This window comes from Danio aesculapii, chromosome 8 (genome assembly GCF_903798145.1).
Source record: "Danio aesculapii chromosome 8, fDanAes4.1, whole genome shotgun sequence".
NCBI lineage: Eukaryota > Metazoa > Chordata > Actinopteri > Cypriniformes > Danionidae > Danio > Danio aesculapii.
In genome coordinates this window covers 7,295,433-7,320,212 of record NC_079442.1, presented here as the reverse complement: position 1 = coordinate 7,320,212, position 24,780 = coordinate 7,295,433, and the positions used below count along the sequence as shown (strand labels likewise).

Sequence of the window (24,780 nt, the reverse complement as noted above, 5' to 3'; positions counted from 1 at the left end):
CAATGATATCTTTAGATATCTTTTCTGCTGGAGATACTGTTGTCCTGAAAAACTTACATAAGTAAAAACTTACAAAGTCTTACATATACCGTAGGAACGGTATGACAGAAAATGTTGGTGGTTTTAAAACCTTACTTTTCCAAACTGCGGTATACCTTGAAAACAGTTATCGTCCCATGCCTATACCGTGCTGCACAACAAATCATTAATTATTTCTGATTTATTTATTCTCTGAGTCTGAACAAGCTTTTATTTTGAAAAATCTTTTATTTTGAAAAATTATCATATTCTCTTGCATACATCTCGGTCACTTGAGCGCCCAAATTTAACCCACAAGCTAGCAAAATGAGTAAGAAACAGGCATCTTTGGAAAGTTTCTTTGCTAAGGGGAAAGGGCCCACTGAAGGACCCACGAACTACTAAGAAATAGATCCACAACCCATTTGTCAACAAATCAGGTGAATTCACCATGTCTGTGCAAGAAGATGAACTGCTAGATATCGCAAATGACAGCGGACTTTTAGTCAGGGGCCAAGTTTGTTATTTCAAATGGAGGAGCGAGGCTTGCGACTTGCGCCTTCCAGACACGGCCAATTGAATGAATGATGCGAGCACATCAAGAGTCACGTGACAAGAACTGACCGATCAGCTTCACGTAAATGTTTACATTAGATGTCACCTACGCTGTAGTTGTCTATTGGAAGGAATGTGTCAATAGAACCGCCATTTTAGTACAGGGTAGAGCTAGTTTGAAATGAATGTTGGACATATATACATATATCTATGATCAGGAGTTTTCTCAGGAGTATGCAAATATTTTTTTACATTTTGAAAATGATAATTTAACATCACTTTTTTACATCGATGGATAAGTGAGCGCATGGACATTGCCAGCAAAGAGCATGTGTTTGTATGCATGGAAATGTATTATCCTCCTTCCCTGTTAAATCTAATCCATGTCCTCAAACACACCCCCTCTCCTTTCACTTCTAATGCTAATGGAGGAAGTTATTCGTTTGTGAATGAATCATTCTCCGTTATGAATGATTTGTGTGAACCATCAATATTTCTGCATCTCAATGCACACATCCTCCTTTCTGATCTCAGTGTTTCCTCTAGGATTGTTTCCAGCTGTGGCGGCAGCCTTTACACAGATCCATCAACTACCAATGGCGTTATTTCAATCACAAATGTCGTGAGTGCAGTATTACAAGTCGAGGTTGCATTTATGTAATACAAGCATGGGGATCAAATAAACCCTGCTGAAGTGCGATTTAGTGTGCTTATGTAACGAGTATGTCTCCAGTATTTATTAGAATTCCTAGGAATATTTATGAATGTCTCCAATAGACCTACAGAGCGGCATTAATGCATCCTGAAGTAAAGTGAAACGGCTATAAACTCCAGCAAGTCATTGCAAGCAAAACCATAGACCTTTATCTATAAATAAAGTATATTTATATAAACTGTGTACATCCTGAAAGCTACGTCGTGTTTGCTAGCCTCACGCACAGCACTACTACGATTACAGAAAAGTTTGCGCTGTTATAATTAAATTACCTTTTAATACATTTTGGTACGATTATAACCCGCTATTATAAAAACAACAACTGAATTATTCGAATGAGAAGCTGTAATGTAGCCGTGGCGGGATGACTTTTGGTGTGGCATTCAGCCACGGAAGAATGAATGTAGCGGAAACTATGGATCTAAATGGTGTATAACATTTTCAATATTCAATATTTTAGGGTGGAAAGTATGCACATTGAGGTGCAGGCACTGTTTTGTTATCAGGCACCCTTATAAGTTACTTTAATATCTAGCCATTACTTACAAATAATTCGGTTTCCAAACTTCTCTAAAGTAACCAGAGAATTTTGTTTCTTATGGTCTGAGAGTCCTTCAGATGCCTTTTGGCAAATTCCAGGTGGAGAGTGGCTTCCGTCAGGTCACTCTTCATTACAGGCCTGATGGGTGGATTGCTGCACAGATGGTTGTCCTTCTGTAAGGTTCTCCTCTCCCCACAGAAGAACGCTGGAGCTCAGACAGTGTGGACCATCGGGTTATTAATCACTGACCCTGACTCTCCCTTCTCCCCCAACCACTCAGCTTAAATGGCCAGCCAGCTCTAGGAAGAGTCTTGGTGGTTCCAATAATCTTCCACTCTCGGATGATGGAGGCCACTGTGTTCATTGGAACTTTCAGAGCAGCAAAAATTCTTCTGTAACCTTCCCCAGTCTTGTGCCCCGAGACAATCCTGTCTCGAAGGTCTACAGACAATTCCTTTGTCTTCATACTTGGTTTGTGCTTTGACATGCACTGTCAACCCTGGAACCTTATATAGACAGGTGTGTCTGATCAACTGATTTACCACAGGTGAACTCCAGTTAAGCTGCTGAAACATCTCAAGAATGATCGGTGGAATGTGATCTTGTACCTGAGCTCAATTTAGAGCTTTATGGCAAAGGCTGTGAATACTTCTGTACATGTGATTTTTCAGGTTTTTTATTTTTAATAAATTTGCAAAAATTTCAAAAACTCTTTTTTCACATTGTCATTATGGGGTATTGTGTGTAGAAGTTTGGAAAAAGGAAAGTGCTATGAATACTTTCTGGATGCACTATATTGCAAAACAAGTGAAAAAAAAAAATATGGTAATGACAAAAGAAATCAGTTAGTAGAATATACTTATTAAAACTGTTGTGTGTAAAAATGTGCTCTTCTCTCCATTGAACAACATTTATTGTAAATATTTTTAAAAGAAAAAAAAAATCACATGTAACCTCTATAAAGCAATGTTTTCTTAGGCAATAACAAAGCCACACGGCTGATCTTGACATCCCCCGAGAAAAACTCTGCACAATACACTAAACACACCACACCGTAACATGAGACCTAGCCAATCTGGCTCAACCAAACACACATACACACACCAAACACACACTGTCAAAGCTCAAACAACATTCCAGCATCTCAAAACGCCAAATGTCTACTGTTTTACTATACGTTTCCAATTGTATCTCTATCCTTTTCCGTCATCCGTGTGGAAAAATAGATCAGAGATGTTACACTGCAAACAGCAGATGTGTGTTGACAAGCTAATAGCATAGCAGCTGGCAGATTGGAGAGCGTGGATCACGACTACACCGAGAGAATGACACAATAGACGATTTATTTCAGTTTCAACCAAGCGTATTGCATTGCAACTCACAGGACGTCCTACATGCATTTCCAAACGAAGCGGGAGCGTAGCTGTGTCACACACACCGACAAAACAAAAGTGACTCAAGAATTATAGCCATGGCACATAAACATCTGAAATGACACAGATAGTAGGGTGTTCCCTGCCTAAGTACACCGGTTACGTTTTAATTTATGGTTGCCTGATTCATGTTTAGCCTAAGGCGCAGGTCAAGTTAAACAGGCACAGATTAAATCAGGTTTCTAAAATAAGCATGCAGAGAAGATAATTTGTTTATTTAATCTCAGAAACCTGTGATTTTGTAAAGAACGATCATGAGAACTGGGCTAAATTGACCAAAAGATTCACAGTGGCTCTTATAACATGATAAACTAGTCACTTTAAATCAATAACATTATGTTTTTTTCAGTAACCCATGAAAAAATGTGGGCTGAATATGCCACTGCAATGTGCTTCCACTGTAAAAACACTCTACCTTTGTTTAAATTGTAAATATTTTACAAGTTATTTAGAGTTAAACAGTTGAGTTTTATCATTTTGGAATCTATTCAGCCAAACTTGGAGTCTGACAGGAGCACTTTTAGTTTAGCTTATCATAAATCATTGAATCAGATTAGACCATTAGCATCTCATTTAAAACAATTCAAAAAAGAGTTTCAATAATAATTTCACCAATATTTAAAACTTGATTCTTCTGTAGTTACATCACGTAATAAGACCGACAGAAAATAAAAAGTTACAATTTTCTAGGTAGATATGGCTAGGAACTATTCTCTCGTTCCAGCTTAATTAGAACTTTAGCAATATTGACCTCGGAAACAGCATTTTTAAAATTTTCGGTCAGTCTTTCCATCGGTCTTCCGTCAGCACAATATAACTACAGAAGAGTCAAGCTTTAAATATGAACATTATCAAAAACTCTTTTTTGAATTGTTTTAAGCAATATGCTAATGGTCTAATCTGATTCAATCATTTATGCTAAGCTAAGCTAAAAGTGCTCTCGCCAGACTCCATAAATTGGTAAAATTTAACTGTTCCAAAAAACTCCAGAGTTCCAAAACATAAGTAGTGTTTACCTTTAAAAATACTTTTTTTAAAATATACTTGAAGAAATTATGATTTAAGTAGGCATATTTATAAAATAAAAGGCCACTTTCATAACACAATTAAGTACCTTTCATTAAATTTGCAATAATGTCAAAGTTTTAGCAAGTTATTTCAAATGTTTCATTTTAATCTTCTGTCAAGCTTACTTTAATGTTGTACAGTACACTCTTTTCATCATTACAACATGTTTTTATGTTACTTTAACTCTTATTTAACTTTTATTAAGTTAATGACGCTTTAAATATACTTTTTAAGTTACACAAATGTTTAAACTTGCAAAGCAGCAACACATTTTTACACACTGTAAAACCCAACAGTCAACTTTATCAAATGAAATGAATGTAGCTCAAAATGGACTGAAAGTTAATTCTACTCATTTGAAAAGAGTTTTGAACTCAGTGTTGAAGGTAATGAGTTCAATAAATACCTCATTACTTCAACTTAAATGGAGTAAGTTCTCATATGGATTAGTTTTTTACTCAAATGGTTTGTAGCAATCAGATTCCTCAAACGGTTTGGGTTGCCTTTACGTATTGGGTTTTACAGTACTCAGTTGGTTTGAGTTCTCATCATTTATTGGGTTTTACTGTGTTTAGCTTGCTTCATTTACTCAAATGGATTAAATTCACAGTACTCATTAGGATTTGGACTTAAATGGTTTGTTGCAATTGGTTTCCTCAAACAGTTTGAGTTATCTTAACTTTTGGGGTTTACAATGTATAATTGTAACTGCAGCATGTCATTTGATTTTACTTTTAAACTTTACATATTTTACTTGTCCTAAATTTCATCTTCAACATCATTGCAGATACATTAAAACCCACAGCACAGATGTTTCGATAGAAATGACATAATAGAATACTATAGTTTATTATGAATGATTTCAGTACACTATTTGACAGCAAACATTCACCAACATCAAAATAAATGTCTTCATAGTTACATATGAAGATGCATTTAAACTCTAATTAGTCAATATTCTAAAGTTCAGCTAACTGCATTTATTATACATTTTATTATAAAAACTATAATACATTTTATTTAGTTCTGATCAACAAGCAATCAAGTGTTCCTAATTGCTTAATATACAATAATATGAAGTGCTTAATATTATATATCCCTAATATAAGAATCAGCTTTCACTTAAATATTTATTTTAAAGTATTATGTCCATAATTAGTATGCTTATGTCCAATAAAGCATATGTCCTTTTATCCTTCAAAAGAGTAAAGAGAATAAGAACTGACAATATAAAAATTATCAAAAAAAAAAAAAATTTATCAAAAGTGCACACTTTTATTTACAGAAATATAGCTTATATAAAACTGTACATATAAATAGGGCCAGACGGAATCTGCAGATGTTTTTTGCTATTTCTGTGGAGAATTTTTGTAAAAATCTGCGGATTTCTGCGGAATTATTTTGGGAGTATCATAACTAAAACCTTAATATGTGAAATAAAAAATAATATCTTTTAAATTTGTATTTAATGTTTAAAATGCAAATCCATTTAGATTCACTTTATTTGGTAAACAAAGCAAGTCTTTCATACAATATATCTACTAAAAGACAGAAAATATTACTTTACAAACTGCATTGTTCATAAATCAGATGAACATTTTCATATAAGTCAATAATATTACTGAAATTAATTTAAAAACTGAATAAATATAGATTTACCCACATTTACTCCAGTAAATAAACAGAATTAATGATGGGCTAAAAATCTGCGGAATTCTGCGGAAAATCAGCGGAATTCTGCGCGCGCAGATTCCGTGTGGGCCTACATATAAATTATGTATAACATAACATAAAAATATAAAAATATAACAGATTTTTTTTCATAACAGGTTTTTTTTCCCATGTTCCCCCTATTTTTGTTGTTGTTCTTGAAAATGTAAAGTATGTTCCTTGCTTCAGACATTTTACACACCAAATCCAAATGAATATAGGTAAAGAGAATAAGCACAGCATACAATTGAAGTCAGAATTATTAGCCCCCCTTTGAATTTTCTTTTCTAAATATTTCCCAAATTATGTTTAACAGAGCAAGAACATTTTCACAGCATGTCTGATATGTCTGATAATATTTTTTCTTCTGCAGAAAGTCTTACTTGTTTTATTTTGACTAGAATAAAAGTATTTTTTATTTTTTTATAAACCATTTTAAAGGTCAAAATTATTAGCCCCTTTCAGCTATTTTTTTTGATAGTCCACAGAACAAACCATCATTATACAGTAACTTGCCCATAACCTGCCTAATTAACCTAGTTAAGCCTTTAAATGTCTCTTTAAGCTGTGTATAAGTGTCTTGAAAAATATCTAGTCAAATATTATTTACTGTCATCATGGAAATGATAAAATAATTCAGTTATTAGAAATGAGTTATTAAAACTATTATGTTTGTTGTAATAATCTGTTGAATAAATCTCTCTGTTAAACAGAAATTGGGGAAAATATAAGCAGGGGGCTAATAATTCAGGGGGGCTAATAATTCTGACTTCAAATGTATACAAACATATAAACGCTCTGCTTTGTTTGTTTTTTGTAAGACTAATTCAGACAGCACATTCAATCACAGAAGACACAACCAGACTCTTCAAAAGTTGTCTTTCTCCTCCTCATTCTTTCACCTGAGCACCCAGGTAAGAAGTGTTGAATTTCACAATACAAACCTCTCAAAGAAAAGAGAAGAGGGAAAAAAAGCCCAAGTGAAACTAACTTTCAAATCTTTTTTCTAGTTCATCCAGACATAATTTTTTTTAGTAAACTAAAATCTCCATCACTTAACGTTAAAGGGAATGATAAAAAGCGCTTTGAAAGCATTGTAAAGTCTCACGTTACCTTTGTCAAATGTCTATCTTGCAGCAACAGAAGCAGGTATAGTTCCCAGAGTGATTATGTGATATTAAGCAAAGCACGTTTTATAGCTCCGATCCTCTTTTGTACAAAGATTATGCCTTTTTTATTCCCAGCAAAGAGCTTCAGGCACACTGCTCCACACTGCAGGTAAGGAAGTTGTCATTTGAAAGCTCTTTGTACACAGTGGGTGTTCCCTTATGGAGCAACAGTTTTCCCTGCGTCGAAATTGGACAAGTAAGGGCAGAGGAGGTTTGCACAGGTGGGCGGGAAACGGGGTGGAGTGCAGACAACAAGAGCACATGCATGGGAAACAGTATTGTCTGCTAGTATTGGGATTGTTAAAGGAAGTTTATCTAGACAGATCTTCTTTTGATGTTTAAATAATTTTTGATCAAGTTTGAAAAAAAAAAAAAGGTTTGTTGACTTGTTAGCAACTTAAAGGGTCACGAAACGCCAAAACACATTTTTGGAGATATTGACAGTCATATAGCTGTATTTGTCCCACGTTGCTAAAAACTCTATTAGTACAGATATATTGCACAAAAAAGTGAAATTTGGCAGTTTTTACATTATTTTGAGCAAATTTGTTCTTCCGGTTCGAAAATCAATTTTAAAGCAACGTCACGGCCATAAGATCATTGTGTAAATTCCAGCATGGAGACTGGATATCTGTACCGGCCGGTACAACCTGACGTCTATTACACTGAAAAAAATTCATCAAAGATGATTCCTTGGATTTACTCAATTTTTTTACGTAAAGTGGTTATAAACAATTTATTTGGGCTGAATTTAAACAAACAAATTAAGTTGAACATTGTTAAACTTAATTTGTTTGTTTAAATTCAACACAAATAAATTGTTTTCAACAGTTTTGCATGCAACACTTTTTTCAGTGTAGTTTTCAGCATTAATTCATGAGAAAGAATTGGTTCGAACCAATCAGTGCGCTCTATTGTGAATGAGGTGCATTAATATGAATTAACGTCATTAATATGCATGATATAGCTTCGAAGACTGTGTTTTTACCTGTTACAGTGTTCAGATGGCAGAGAAGTGTCACATTGTGTTGCCAATCGTAATTAAAATTAGTGGAAGAAGAAGAATTGCTCGGAGACATGGGTCATCAGTGTTGCGCTTATAAATGTGCTGCATCAAAGGTTTTGTTTCCATTTCCCCGCAATGAGAGCACAGCTCGCTTGTGGACCCACATTCGTGGATTACAGTGGTCTGCTAACACCCGCCATGAGTTAGTATCATCAGCAGTACTCTTTCAATTTTAAAGACATACCTTAGTCAAAAGGATTCAGTTACTAAGTTTACAGTACATTAATATTACTACAATATTATGGACTGAAAGATCCGCTGTAAATGCTGCTCTCCAAATGTAAACACCTTAATCAAACTATTACCGTTGTGTAGGATTTTCGCCGCATTTTGTGACAAGAGTCACATACACATGGCTGTTTTGACACTAATCTCTGCGTGTGGTATCAAATTCCATTAAAACAACACTTTCCAGCAGTTCCTCGCATCCATTATCTTGTTTGTCACGGGGGGGCATGCATGAAATGTTCCTGAATGAAAGTGAAAGTGCCAAACTGCAGTTAAAGTCAACAAACAAGCACCACCTTATTTTACAAGCCACTGTGATTTTTAATGCCAAGTATGCCACCTACTGTACCTCAAGAAAGTCTACTGCATTGTATACAATGTGTAGTGTATTGTATAGAAACATATAGGACAATACAGCTAAAAAAAACATACCTGTTTACCTTTTTTCAGACACTTTTTACAAAACAAAATTAACTTAGTAAACACTCGTTACCCCATGCGTACTGCAATGTGTTTTTATAATGAAAAGGTAGAGGGTTTTGGCTGTAAAGGCAACTGAAAATGCAACAAGGACATTTTACTTTAAAAAAAAAAGCCGCAATTAAACACATCTCTTATATACATTTACTGTGGACTTGTAATGGTCAGACTTTACAGAAAATATTAAATAAAACATGTTAAAAGAAGAATTTGGAAGAAGAATTCAACATGTCTCAATGAAGAAAAATGTAGGCTAGGCATGTAGGCTATAATTGTTGAATTGCACACCTATTAATACATTACTTCTTTAATAAAGTGAAATAGGCCTATAAACCACTGTTTATTGCAATAACTAGGCCTATATTACAAAAAGTTATATTATTAAATAGGTATAAATATTTATTTTTAAGTTTTAGTGAACTTGTAATATTTTCTTTACTGCACTATTCATTTAACCCAACAAATATAATTCTAATAACACTGTGCCTCCCGCAATCTGTTCTCATGCTTATTTACTTTTACCTTGATTTGCAAGGTATTTTATCTTATTCGCGGGCAAAACGGTGCTACCATGAATATGTGAGAGAATCGCGGACCTTCTGGAGGAAGCCATACGGTGGATGAGACACTAAAGAGCAGCGATCGCTCCACTCTTATCACAGTAGCTTAAAGCACTGGGCACACAATGGTTGCACTTGTAAAAAAGAGACAAAAACTTGCACAAATCTTGCCAATAGACTGTATAAACTGTGTATTTTAGCTACTGTGACATGAGCACAGTGATCACTCACTGCTGATTAGCACACATTCGTCTTCCTCTGCGTGTAAACCCATAAACAAACACTTGCTATCAGTTCATGAGATCAGCCAGATTGGAGAATACCGATCAAGTCATGAAATGTAATGATCGGCCGATACCGATCTCCAGCCGATCGATCGGAGCATCCCTAATATATATATATATATAGCTACTCTATTTACATTTAATACTCTATTTACATTTACCAATACCACAATTTATCTTGCTGTATATGTATTTACAGTATTGCATATCTTTACTGTAATATTTACAGTCATTTTCACAATGCAACTTTAAAATACAGTAACATACTGCATAACTGCCCTACAATTAACAGTTCATATTACAGTTAAATAGTGTGTAATTTACAAAAAATAAGTGTATAAATTATATTTAACTTCATTATATGCTTATAAATTACATCATGAAGCTTACAATGTTGCAACTCTTAAAGGGATTGTCATCATTTACTCACCCTTCACTTATTCAAAACCTATTTGGGTTTCTCTCTTCTGTTGAACATAAAATCAAAAGGCACCCATTGAATTCCATTGTATTTTTGTTCCCTACTATGCAAGTAGCATATCAAAATATCTCCCTTTGTGTTCAACAGAGGAAAGAAATTTATAAAGGTTTAAAAACCACATGAGGGAGAAAAAAACGATGACATTATTTTCTTTTGGGGTGGGGGGTGGGGGGGGTTGAACTATACCTTTAAATTTGTGTTGGTCGAGTAAATGAGTTAAAGGTAAATCAGTTATTTTCTAAAGACATTAAATGGTGTTGTGCAACCGTGGTAATATGAATTTAATGACTAATCTTCCTCTTTTATGCTATTCTTCATATTTCACAGGAATACATTCAGAAGGGACTGTCGGCTGTGCATTCATAAATCAACACAAAAAGGGTTCAAAGTCCTTTGAAGCAACTTCTCATAACTTGATATTTTATTACCCTGCTAAGTAATCAAAATGTTACTAAATGAGCTAAGTGTTGTGTTTTACTAGACTCTAAGTCTTGTAAGAAGTTTCATTGGCATCTATTGTGACTGATACTGTAAATCCTGAATCTGTTAAAGAGTTTAAAGTATCATTTCAAAGCTGTACACAAAACTGATTACTGGAGAAACTGGTGAATGTCATGTTAAATTCAATACAAACACACCCACACACACACACACCCACGCACACACCCACATATATATATATATATATATATATATATATATATAGTTGAAGTCAGATTTATTAGCCTCCCTGAATTATTAGCCCCCGTTTATTTTTTCCCCAATTTCTGTTTAACGGAGAGAAGATTTTTCAACACATTTCTAAACATAATAGTTTTAATAGCTCATTTCTAATAACTGATTTATTTTATCTTTGCCATGATAACAGTAAATAATTTTTTACTAGATATTTTTCAAGACACTTCTATACAGCTTAAAGTGACATTTAAAGGCTTAACTAGGTTAATTAGGTTAACTAGGCAGGTTAGGGTAAATAGGCAAGTTACTTTATAACGATGGTTTGTTCTGTAGACAGTCGGAAAACATATAGCTGAAAGAGGCTAATAATTTTGACCTTAAAATGTTTATTAAAAAAATTTAAACTGCTTTTATTCTAGCCGAAATAAAACAAATAAGACTTTCTCCAGAAGAAAAAAATATTATCAGACATACTGTGACAATTTCCTTGCTCTGTTAAACATAATTTGGAAAATATTTTAAAAAGAAAAAAAATTCAAATGGGGGCTAATAATTCTAGCCCCCCTGTTTGTTTTTTCCCCAATTTCTGTTTAACGGAGAGAAGATTTTTTCAACCTATTTCTAAACATAATAGTTTTACTGATTTCTTTTATCTTTGCCATGATGCCTCTAGACTATCAAAAAAATACATAGCTAAATAATTTAATAATTAAAAAAGGGGATAATAATTTTGACTATAAAAAGTTTATTAAAAAATTTAAAACTGCTTTTATTCTAGCCAAAATAAAACAAATAAGACTTTCTCTGGAGGAAAATATTATCAAACATACTGTGAACATATCAAACATACTATGAATATATATATATTTTGTTTATCAGTGTAAGTGTACTGGTAAAAAAAAATGTAATCGAAGTTTAAGAATTTAAGCGTAGTTCAATAAATATATATAATAAAATATAAATAAATCTATGTATTGACATAGTAAGGTTAGACAAATTAAATCCTTAACAAACATGCGAAAACTTCACTGTAAAAATGCTGGGTTCCACACAATTGGGTCACATGTTGATCCAAAAAAAATCAATTAAGTTAACTTAATAATTTTTTACAAATTTAAGTGGATTGAACATAAAACAATTAAGCTGTCACAAAAAATAAACTTTATTTAAATAAAAATTGTGTTGGTTCAACCAATATTCAATAAGTAGCTTAAACGAATAGCAAAGGTAATTTTGTGAGTGTTTCAAGAAACTAATTTACCAAATTTAGATATAAAAATGTAATAAGAAAGAAAAGTTTGTTGCAGGACTTTGACAGTTCCAGTTGCCATCCACTGGCTAAACATAAAGTGTATCCAAGTCTTTGCATTTGCAAAAAGAACATCTTCTCTTGTACTGTATTTACCAACCAGACTGAATTATTCATATTATCTTACCTCAGACGGCTTGCTGCTCCATCTGCGTTTAGCTCTCCTCATCTGCCCTCAGCACAAACCTCGTCTCTGCCTGCAAGAAATCACATGTGAGTCTCAATGAGGAAGAAAACCATCCCTCGCTCAAACGTAAAACAGCATGGGTGTTTCCTTGACTGCCACTGCAAGTAAACAGCCCCGCAAGAATCCACCGAAAACTACAATCTGACCTTAATATGGCTTTCGTGATCCGCCTTAGGAAAGAGCTGAATAAAGATGCTGACTGTGTGTTTTGAATTTTAAATGGTCGGAATTGATCTAAGCACATTAGAGTAACAAAGAAAACAGGTTTACAACCTTGTAAAAGGAGCTGTGTTGCTAAACAGAGAGCGATAATGAGAGGAAAGTGGATTAAAAAGGATGGAGCATTGAACACTGATGATCCAAATATACTAATTATTTGACAATGGTGGACAATGACAATGTAATAAGTGTAAAATGTCATGAAAACAAATGTTTTTAAGTAACTTTAACTTGTTTTATTAAATTAATCAGGTTTTCAACTAATGCTTTTATGTTTAAAGGGAACCTATTATGCAAAAAATCACTTTTATAAGGGGTTTAAACATACTTGTTTGGTAATAGTCTGTGAATACAACCTGCGTCTAATGGTAAAAAATGTTTTAATTCTATTTCTACAATCACACTTCAGAAAAACAGCCTGCAGAAACACTTTGATTGACATTCTCCTGTTGTATGTGACATCAGAAACGGGAAAGCCCCGCCCATTAGTGACAATCTCTTCCTCGTTAACATAGGACATTAGTCTTGTTTGAATGATGATAGTCTTGGTTTTTGAATCTGCCGCTATAACTGACACGTAGGCATTTGTAGCGCCGTCCTCTTTTGAAAAGAGCACAATCTCATTTGCATTTAAAGCGACAGTCACCACAATTTGACACAATTTGGATCAAAGCCTAACATGGAGAGCTTAAAAAACAGTTCTAAAACATTATTTGTGTGGTATTTTGAGCTGAAACTTCACAAACACACTCTAAGGACATCCCAGACTTATTTTAGATCTTGTTAAATGGGGCATAATAGGTCCCCCTTTAATATATTTAGTCTGTTTATTTGAGTTAAGTTTACGTAGATGAACTGGAAACTTTAACAAAAAATTGGAAGCTGCAAGGGGGTGGCACGGTGGCTTAATAGTTAGCACCATCACCTGGCTGGGTCAGCTGGCATTTCTGTGTGGAGCCTGTGCATGTTCTCCCCATGTTGGCGTGTGTATCCTCCGCGTACTTTGGTTTCCCCCACAGTCCAAAGAGATGCGCTTTAGGTGAATTGAATAAACTAAATTGGCCGGTAGTGTATGAATGTGAGAGCATATGGGTGTTTTCACAGTAATGGGTTGCGTCTGGAATGCGTATGTCCTAAAACATATGCCGGAATAGTTGGCGGTTTATTCTGCTGTGGCAAACCCCTGATAAATAAAGGACTAGCCAAAGAAAATGATGAAATGAACACTCACTGCAGTGAATGCATAGTGTGCAGAAAATAATGCATAATTTTCTGTATTTGTTAAAATGTGTGAGTGTACAACAATGCAGAGAGTGTTCGACTCTATGAGAATATCCAGGAGAACTTGCAAACTGTGTCCCTGCACATATAAATTAGTTGTAGCGACGCAGTGGTGCAGTAGGTAGTGCTGTCGCCTCATAGCAAGAAGGTCGCTGGTTCGAGCCTCGGCTGGGTCAGTTGGCGTTTCTGTGTGGAGTTTGCATGTTCTTCCTGCGTTCGTGTGGGTTTCCTCCGGGTGCTCCGGTTTCCCCCACAGTCCAAAGACATGTGGTACAGGTGAATTGGGTAGGCTAAATTGTCCGTAGTGCATGAGTGTGGGTGAGTGTGTATGGATGTTTCCCAGAGATGGGTTGAGACTGGAAAGGCATTCGCTGCGTAAAACATGTGCTGAATAAGTTGATTGTTCATTCCGCTGTGGCGACCCCGAATTAATAAAGGGACTAAGCCGAAAAGAAAATGAATGAATGAATAAATGAATGAATGAATTAGTTGTATTGTTAGTAAAACCATACATTTTAATTAAAGGGCTGATTAGGCTGGTGTTGTTAGTATCAGCATGTTTGTATCATCTATCAAAATCTACAACAGAACACAAATTTGTATCAAATTTTTTTTTTAATGTAGCAAATAAATATATTGCTTAATTCAAATGCACATAAAAATGTTAAGTAAGTGGCAAATTGTAGACCAACAACTAGACTAGTGCATTTTTTCAATTTCTTTTTTCATTCATTCATTTTCCTTTGGCTTAATCTCTTCATTCATCAGGGGTCAACACACCGGAATGAACCACCAACTTATCCAGCCTATGTTTTACACAGTGGATGCCCTTTCAGCTGCAACTCAGTACTAGGAAACACCCATACACTCTCAAATTCACATACATGCACTACAGCCAATATAGTTTATTCAATTACTATCACGCCAACACGGGGAGAACATGCAAACTCCACACAGAAATGCCAATTGACCACCTGCACCACTAAATATAAAGTAGTAAGGCTGTGTCCGAGATAGCCTACTAGTCAGTAGGTACTGCATTTGAATTTAAATGTACTACTCAAAAGTGCGTTCTATGAATGTAAGTAGTATGAATGGAACTTGGATGCACTACATCTACCATTTTGTCATGATCACATGACCTAACTGTATCAGTTGCGTCCCTTCACTCGCAACCTGCGTCCGAAATTGTATACTTTCTTACTAGTATGCTAAAAACAGTATGCGAGCTGAGTATGGCCCAATCCCAATTCTACCCCTTAGTCCTTCCCCTTACCCCTACCCCTCGTTTTGCGTGTTCCTGATAGGGGTGTCCCAATTCTCTTTAGCTTGAAGGCAAAGGGCTAAGGGCAAGGGGTAGATATCCCTTCGAACGAAGACTTTTCAGAACCACATTCGAAACCAAGGGGTAAGAAAATTTCCCAGAATACACCAGCCACAGCTGCACCCAGAAGTAAGGAGATCCACAAGTTAGTATTTTTTGTCATTATTACGAATTTTTACAACAAACAAGCACATGTTTTAATATATTCATAACCGCGTTCATGTTTTACCATTATGCCTTTAAGAAAACACTAAAATAAAAACCGCTAAATTTCGATATCTATAATCCATCATAACTCATGTACAGCAGTTCCATAACATTCTGTCACTCGATGACACTCGAATACCTTTTCAGAAAAGTCTAATGGCTGTCAATGAGCTTTTTACAGTGTCTGCTATAATGTTAATGTTGTTTTTGGTGTGTTTACATTGATAAATAAGGCCACTGTGTAAATGCGCAGTACAGTTACAATCTTATTGCCACATTACATCGTTATGATAACATAATATATGCCTTCTGCGATTTCCTGAAGATGAATACTAAAAAATAACACAACTGGAATAACTACAGCAGTCGCCATCGTCTGATCTCATATGAAGCAAGAGATTGCAAAGACACATGATGACGTGTGCAGGTGCTGTAGTGCAGTCCCATTCTTAGGGGAAAAATTTGAAGCCCTTCCCCTTAAAGGGCCCATAGTTTACCTCTTTTTTATGATTTAATATTAATATTATGGTTCTTCTGAGTGTGCCAGTTTAGGTTCAGTTTAAAACACAATTCAGATTTTTTTTTATTATAATGTGTTAAAAAGTGTCATGTTGGGGGCGTGTCCACAGTTTGCTGATTTAGGGGTGTGTTGCTTCACATGTAAATTAGTTTCGGCTTCCCGCCAACGTAACAAGGGGGTTTGCAACAGAGTCTGACAGGCAGACTGAGAGAAGGAGCAGGAGTGAGAGGTTCAGCAATCAGTCGTACATGTACGACTCGGACACAGACCAAGCAGAGAGTACAAAATCATATGTGTCTTTGTACAGTTTTACAGCCAACTGTGTGCTAGTTTCAAGTGCCGAGCTTGTACACAGAAACTAATAACCACGCACACTGAATTAACTTTGACTGAGGCACCGGATGCGCCGCTCGAAGCCGCGACACGGCACACCAGACACTCTCTGTGGCGCGGCAGAAACATAAAGTGTCCCGGATCGTCACGCCACGCATTTTTGAATTCTAAACATAGGTTTCTATCAGGGTACACACAATGGCAATTCAAGTCTGCAGCGGTCCGTGGCGCCCAGCCGTCGACTTGAGTGTACCCTGATAAAAACCTATGTTTAGAATTCTAAAACGCATGCTAGTTAAGATCACAGGGAGCTTCTGGGATCGCGAGAAATGCAAACGGCTGAAGTATAAGGTAGACTCAATGAGAAGTACACATGCTTGCAAACCTACCTAAAGATACAACCAATAATTCCGATTAGAGCGATAATGTGGAGAATATTGCTCTTGTGTTGAGCCCAATGAGCCTTGCATCTAAAAATAGAGCTAGGGTGTTCCTTTAGTGATATCGCTTCGACTCACGCTGAAAATGGCGGACGTGAATCAACAAACTGAGGATATGATGACGCGCCTGTCAATCAATATTGGTGGGCGGGGGGACCGCACTCCTACGTAAAGTTGCGGTCGGTTTGAAAACCGCTCCAATTGGTCCACCGTTTTTTATGTTGTTAAATTGAAAAAAAAGCACTGGGTGTGCTTATATCACCCCAATATGATGGCCTATACACCATACATGCACATATGTCTGTCCAAACAGCTTGAAAAGTTGATTTTTTTACCATAGGTGCCCTTTAACACTCTTGGTCCTTAAAACTAAGGTTTTAAGGGCCAAGGGGAAGGGAAGGGGTATAAAAATAGAATTGGGATTGGGCCAAAATGTCTGAATTTATAGAATTCAATAAACAGTATTTGAGAAGTACCCAGATGACCTACTACTTCCTGCGAGATTCTGAAGTGCGCATCCGATGCACTCTACACTATATCCCATGATGCCCCGTGAAAAAGTTCATGAATGTGAGTGAAGCGATGCAACTGACGATGGTAGGTCACGTGATCATGACAAAATGGCGGATGTAGTACATCCGAGATCCATTCATACTACTTACATTCTGTATAGAACATACTTTTCTAACGGCCGAGTGGCACATTCAAATTCAAATGTAGTACCCACTGAGTAGTAGGCGATTTCAGATTCTCTAACGGGGCATCATGGGATATAGCATAGCATGCATTGGAGGCGCACTTCAGAATCTCGCAGGAATAGTAGGTCATCTGGGTACTTCTCGCATACTGTTATTCAAATTCTATGAATTCGGACATACTATTCGGCTTATCAAAATATTAGCATTTTTTTATGACACTGCAAAACTAAAATTAATATTTTTACAGTACTGTGACGGTTGGGTTTAGGGTGGGGGTGAGGGCAGGCGTTAAAAAATAGTTTATTGGGTAATTTAACAAATAGCACAAATAAAACTTAGTACAACTACTGTTTTTACATTACTGTGATGGTTAGGTTTAGGGTGGGAGTGGGGGTAGACGTTAATAAAATGCAATTAATAGGAAATTTAATAAATAATATAAATAATCCTCGTTAACAACCGTATCCGATCTAGCAACAACCTCACTTTATGGGCAGAGAAAAGTAAACAGGAAGTATCACGTTGCTATGCCAACCGTTGCTTTGGAATGAACAAACAATTTTGAATGAGTAAATAAAAAAATAAATAGTAATTAAAAAATGTTTTTAACCATTTTGTTTTAATGTTTAACGTTAATGAGCTGCAGCGTATGGACGACAGGCATCGGTCAAATAAAAAGCACAATATTAAGAATTAAGAAAAAGGTGAAACTATTTTGGTCGGAGGAGATTTGAGGGTAAGTTGTTACATTAGCACTCATTTCCTATTTACATATTAATAAACATTTATTTATAAATAATAACAAACAGGAAGTGCATTTTCAATTGTAAAATTTTAAGATTACAAGGGCAAACTATTTTTGCACAGATGAATTGTTCACCAACTAGCAATGTGAGCTATCAAAATCAATACGGCAAAAAATGTGTACTTTACACATGGAGGAAAATGTTTTAGTTTATGAATATAGAGAAAAGAAAAATCACATACAGAAATAGTATTTAAAAATAAACCAAAAATAAATTACAAAGCATCATTATAAACTTACGTCAAGTTTCGGCCCATTGAAAAATCATCTTTTCGAAGCGAGTCCTCTTTTGTATATTTCTTAAAGTCACTTTTAACAATTAAACCGTGATAATTCTCTTTCTAAATGCTAAATTCCCTTCAGCAAGTAGAGTTTTTGCCAGTGTGACAAGAAAACTCGATCTCTGATGACTAAAGCGCCCTGTCACTAACCGGCCAATGGAGGGCTCTTGAGAGCGTCACGTGACTACTAAACACGGAAAAGATAGAAGCGTGCACAGTTATGAGAGTGAACTAGTCCAGTAACGTTAAATGGAACAACAAACGTCTTTCTTACTTTGCAAGATGAAATATATAAACTGCTAGCACACACAGACGTCCTTTAAGGAGCTGTTAAGTGTTTTACGAACGGAGCAATGCCTCTTGTTCCTGCGAACCAGCCGCAGCTGATCCGCTCCTGTCAGAAGGATGAATACTACCAGAACAACCTGACAAACAACGCCAATGAGCTCTTCCACACCTTTGCTGGTAAAACACTCCCAGGCACATTAAAATAATGTATTCGAGTTAGTAATAGGGCACATATTTGTATTTATGCTCTTTGGTTTATTGTTTAGCTACCTTATGTGCTATTACATCTGTTTTGAGTCGATGGACCATGTGCAATTGGAAAGAGTAACATAAATTTGGAACTTTACTTAGTTAATTTGATATTGTAACCACGATATTTAGTGACCAACTTTGACAGTAAAGTTTCAATAAACAGTAAATGTGACCCTGTATCACAGAATAAGCCCTTAGGGTCCTTTTTTTGTATCTGAACCCTTTTGAGGTAAAGCTGCTTTTATGTTCTCACATTCGGACTTTCTTCTTAATAATATCATTTCAGAAAAGTATTATTTGTAAATTCTTAATAGCGAAATCATATTTGCATTTAACTATCAATGCGAAACATTGTTCATAGTAGTGCTAATGTTGTTTTGAAGTCATACTTGCATGAGATTTCAGAAAAAAAAAAAAATTCTGTCATAATCTATTCACTTTTTACTTGTTTCAAACCTTAATGCATTTATTTATTGTGTTTAACACTAAAGAAGATATTTTAAAGAATGTTGGAACCCTTAAGCATTGACTTCAAAAGGAACTCGTAAAGATTTAAAAGGGAGAGTACTGTACACTGCCTGACAAAAGTTGTATCCCAGATGATCCCGGTTGTATAAGCAACAAAAAATAACTCGACTTCTAGTTGAACATTTGCAAAGTGGCAGAAGGTAGATTTATCAGATGAATCATCTGCTGAATTCCAATCATCACAAATACTCCAGAAGATTCTCACACAAATCATTCAAGTAAAAATCATGATCTGTGCATTAAGTATAGAAGCATACGAGAGATCTGCAGAGTGGATGGCAACATCAACAGCCTAGTTGGGGTTAGGTTTAGCCCAGTCACCAGGCATGAACAATATTGAGCATGTCTGAGGTATCATGAAAGAGGAGGGCACTGAAGATGAATCCAAAGAGTCCTGATGAACGCTATTTTTGCCATTCCAGATTACTTTATTATTAAGTTATTTGAGTTATTGCAGAGATGTATGGACGCACTCCTCCAAGCTCATGGGAGTCATACACAATATTAATTCTGTTTTCACTGCACCATGACTTATATTCTATACTGTACATTATTTCTGTTAAGTAACAAGACTTTTGTCTGAGCAAAGTCAGACCTTACTTTCCTAAATAAATAATTAAAAATCAAGGCATGATCATATTTTATTTTAGTGAAATAAGTGTAATCTAGAGGCCTTTGCCTTTCATATAAGCCACTTCCGATACCAAATGATCAACTAGAAGTCAAGTTATTATTTTTAGTTCCTAAAATTTCCATACAGTAGGCGTCAAGACTTTTGTCAGGTAGTGTATATAGTGAATACATTTTCATTTTTGGGCAAACTATCTCTTTAATCACCATTTTTTTAATAGAGCTATTTCTTCAAAGGTTTCTTTTTTCTTTCCTCAAGGTTCAAGACGTTGGCTTCAGTGGAGAAAGGAAATTGAATTATTATCTGATCTGGCCTACTATGTCCTTACAACTTTATCAGGTAAGTTGTGATTTTTGTATCGCAACACCACTGATGTGTTCGTTTTATGAGCATTTATTGTATTCTACAATAACATCTAGGGCTGCACAATATATCGTTTCAAGCAATCGAGATCGCAATGTGATCATTCGCAATAGTCACATCGCAGGATCTGCAATGTTGAGTTTTTAATATAACTTATAATTTCCATGCATTTATGAATGTATAATGATAAGAAATTGTACAGTTTGTACCTTTGATAATAATGAATTTTATTGAAATATTTTTATTATTCTCTAACTGTACCTGAATACTGTTAGACTTGGAAACACTGTTTATTTCAATTTTATCTATTCTTTTTTTTAAATCGTATGGAAAATATAACTTTTTGCAAATGTAAACTTTTTTTTTTTCTTTTAAACAAAAAGTTGTAACATCATGTTACTGTTAAATGTATGACAGAACTAAAAGAGAAACAAAAAATACGGAGAAAAGTGGGAGGAAAAAAAGAGGAAAAGAGGAAAAAGAAAGAAGAAACAAAAAATGAAATAAGGGGGTAATTCGAGGTGTTTTCTACTAGAGTTCAATCACTGCTCTCTTGTTAAAGTTCCTCAATAAATCGATTCCATATTACATGGAAATTCTTAGTTTTATTTTTAAGGTAAAGTCTTGACATGACATTTTTTGTTAAAGTGTAGCAACAGGGAGGAATCTTTTCATTTCCAATTCAGTTAAAAATCAATCTACGTGCCAAAAGGGTTATAAATCTAATCACTGTACATTGCCTTTAAGATATTCTGCATCATCACTGACATCAAATTTAGCTAAAATAGGCCCAGGGTATATTTGTTTTCCCACCACCTCTGATATTAATTGAAAAACCAAACAGTGCATTGTTTTTAACAGTTTTTTTAACTTTAAAACATGTGACCGAGCGATGCCGAAGTTTGACTGCATCTATCACACAGTGGGTCTAGGAAAAATAACTTCTTAGAGAGGTTTAATTTAGACAAGTGGGGATCTTAAATTGTATTAAACCATGCCTGATACACACAGAACTAGAATGAACTTGTTCTTGTGCTTCCTCTTATTGCCAGTTTTCAATTTCTGCTCCGAGATCCCCTTCCCATGCCATTTTGAGATGCTCTAATGAAACATCACATTCAATCTGAGATAATTTATTATTATATAATTGAAATTCCTCCTTTCTATAATGGATTCTGTAGAAACAAAAGTTTCTACTAGGGAGATTGGTGGTTCAATAGGAAATGATATAAAATTCTTTTGGGCAAAACTGCGAGCTTGTAGATATTTTTTAAAAATGGGTACTCGGTAGATCAAATATCTGCTGTAATTGTTGAAAGTTGAAAAACAACTATCAATGAAAAGATCTTTAAAGAGTGTATCCCTTTACCTTGACCAGACCTGAAGTAGAGAGTCAGTTTGAGAAGGGAGAAAATGAATGATTCTCAGTCAGTGGGCTCAAGACAGAACATATTTGCCACTTAAATTGTTTTCTAAATCGTATCTATTCTTTATTTGTATTTATAGATTTGTTATTACATTTTATGCAGATGCACTCCCACTACAGAATCATCCCATTCAGTCTAAACTGATCAAATCTTTTGAATATCTGAATATTCGAGTGCCCATGTGAAATTTTATTCATATAGCAATATACAGTGCTCAACATAAATGAGTACACCCCTCTCAAATCTCTCATTTAAATTAATATATTCTAAAGGAAGTTTTACAATACTATATTTGTGCATAAACATTAGTCTAATCTAACAGAATATCTTACGATAACAGTACAAAATTAGTACACCTACATTTAAATGCTAGAGAAAAATATTAAACAGATTACAAACAGCAAAATTCAAGAGAAACAAAAACTGTTTACAATTTTGTGAAAATAGTTTTTTACGATACTTTGCATAAATTTAATTGTATTATTTTTCAATTTATAAAGATGTTCGGTGACTAAAAAATTATTTTATTAAACATATCTGTTTATTATATCTGTTTTGTTCATATGAACCAAAATATATGACCTACAGTGCATCCGGAAAGTATTCATTTCAGTGCTTAATTTTTCCACCTTTTTTTATGTTACAGCCTTAATCAAATATGGATTAATTTAATTTATTTCCTCAAAATTTTACACACAATACCACATAATGACAATGTAAAAAAAAATGAAATTATTGCAAATGTATTAAAAATAAAAAACCTGAAAAATCACATGTACACCAGTATTCACAGCCTTTGCCGTGAACCTCTAAATTGAGCTCAGGTACATTCTGTTTCAACTGGTCATTCTTGAGATGATTCAACAGCTTAATTGGAGTTCACCTGTGGTAAATTCAGTTGACTGGACATGATTTGAAAAGGCATACACCTGTCTATATAAGGTCCAAGGGTTGACAGTGCATGTCAAAGCACAAACCAAGTATGAAGACAAAGGAATTGTCTGTAGACCTCCGAGACAGAATTGTCTCAAGGCTCAAGGCTGGAGAAGGTTACAGAAAAATTTCTGCTGTTCTGAAATATCCAATGAGCACAGTGGCCTCCATCATCTGCAAGTGGAAGATGTTTGGAACCACCAGAACTCTTCCAAGAGCTGGCCGGCCATCTAAGCTGAGTGATCGGGGGAGAAGGGCCTTAGTCAGAGAGGTGATCAATAACCCGATAGTCACTCTGTCTGAGCTCCTCTCCGGAGAGTAGAACCTTACAGAAGGACAACCATTTGTGCAGCAATCCACCAATAAAGGCAGTATGGAAAGTGTCCAGACGGAAGCCACTCTCCACCTGTAATTTGCCAAAAGGCATCTGAAGGACTCTCAGACCATAAGAAACAAAATCTCTTGGAGTGAATGCCAGGCGTTAAGTTTGGAGAAACTTAACACCATTCATCACCAGACCAATACCATCCCTACAGTGAAGCATGGTGGTGGCAGAATCATGCTGTGGGGATTTTTCAGCAGGAACTGGGACCTTAGACTGTGGCGACGGTTCATCTTCCAGCCAGACAATGACCCAAAGCACACCGCCAAAATATCTGGATGTGGAGTGGCTTCACAACAACTTGGTTAATGTCCTTGAGTGTCCCAGCCACAGCCCAGACCTAAATCCTATTGAACATCTCTGGAGAGATCTGAAAATGGCTGTACACTGTCACTTCCCATCCAACCTGATGAAGCTTGAGAGGTACTGCAAAGAGAAATGGGCAAAAATTCCCAAAGACAGGTGTACCAAGCTTTTTTCACATTGTCATTATGGGGTATTGTGTGTAGAATGTTGAGGAAATAAATTATTTTAATCCATTTTGGAATAAGGCTGTAACAAAAAATGTGGAAAAACTGAAGCGCTATGAATACTTTCCAGATGCACTGTATGTTCACTGAGAAATTGATAAAAATATTCATTTTCAATACGGGGTGTACTCATTTATGTTGAGCACTGGATATTGCGATATCGCAGAATAACAGCAGATTTTTACAATATTGTGCTCTCCTAATAGCATCTATATTGTTGTCTGTTTCATTCAGGATATCAGACTCTGGGTGAGGAGTACGTCAGCATCATCCAAGTGGACCCAAGCAAAAGGCGAATCCCTTCACGAATGCGCCGGACGGCACTTATCTGCTTTCACACGTTTGTGCCTTATCTTTTGGACAAGGTCTTAATCTGTGTTGAGAATGAGCTGGAAGCTGAAGCACCTCAGAACACACGCAGAACCTGGAACCCGTTATCGCACATGCGGTTCTGGATCCAGAGAGCTGTGGGGCTGCTGACGGATTCTCAGAGGAAGTCTTTGATTCCGCTTGTTTTTGCCCTGCAGCAGGGAATCACACTGCTGTACAGGCTACACGTGGCGCTCTTTTACACCACTGGAGCCTTTTACCACATTGCTAAAAGAGCTGCAGGTGTTCGTTATGTAAGTGTTTGTTCTTTTATAATTCAAATTTTTCAACTGGGGAGTAAGATAATTATCTCACATGCTGTATTAAAGGGACAGTCCACCCAAAAATGAACGTTTTGTCATCATTTACTTGTTCCAAGGCTATTTGAGTTTCTTTCTTCTGTTGAACACAAAATAAGATATTTGAAGAATGTTGCAAACCTGTAACCATTGACTTTCATAAAAGGAAAAAATATTACGGAAGTCAG

The 24,780-nt window shown here is 35.6% G+C and overlaps 1 protein-coding gene across 1 annotated transcript; it reads left to right on the top strand.

Moving 5' to 3' along the window:
- Positions 1 to 18,782: 18,782 nt before the first annotated feature.
- Positions 18,783 to 24,667, top strand: LOC130234128 (peroxisome assembly protein 10-A-like). The gene is made up of 3 exons (XM_056464407.1): positions 18,783 to 19,055; positions 20,548 to 20,628; positions 24,159 to 24,667. The coding sequence occupies exons 1-3, from the start codon at positions 18,944 to 18,946 to the stop codon at positions 24,641 to 24,643; spliced, it is 678 nt and encodes a 225-aa protein (XP_056320382.1). The 5' UTR covers positions 18,783 to 18,943; the 3' UTR covers positions 24,644 to 24,667.
- The last annotated feature ends 113 nt before the right edge of the window (positions 24,668 to 24,780 follow it).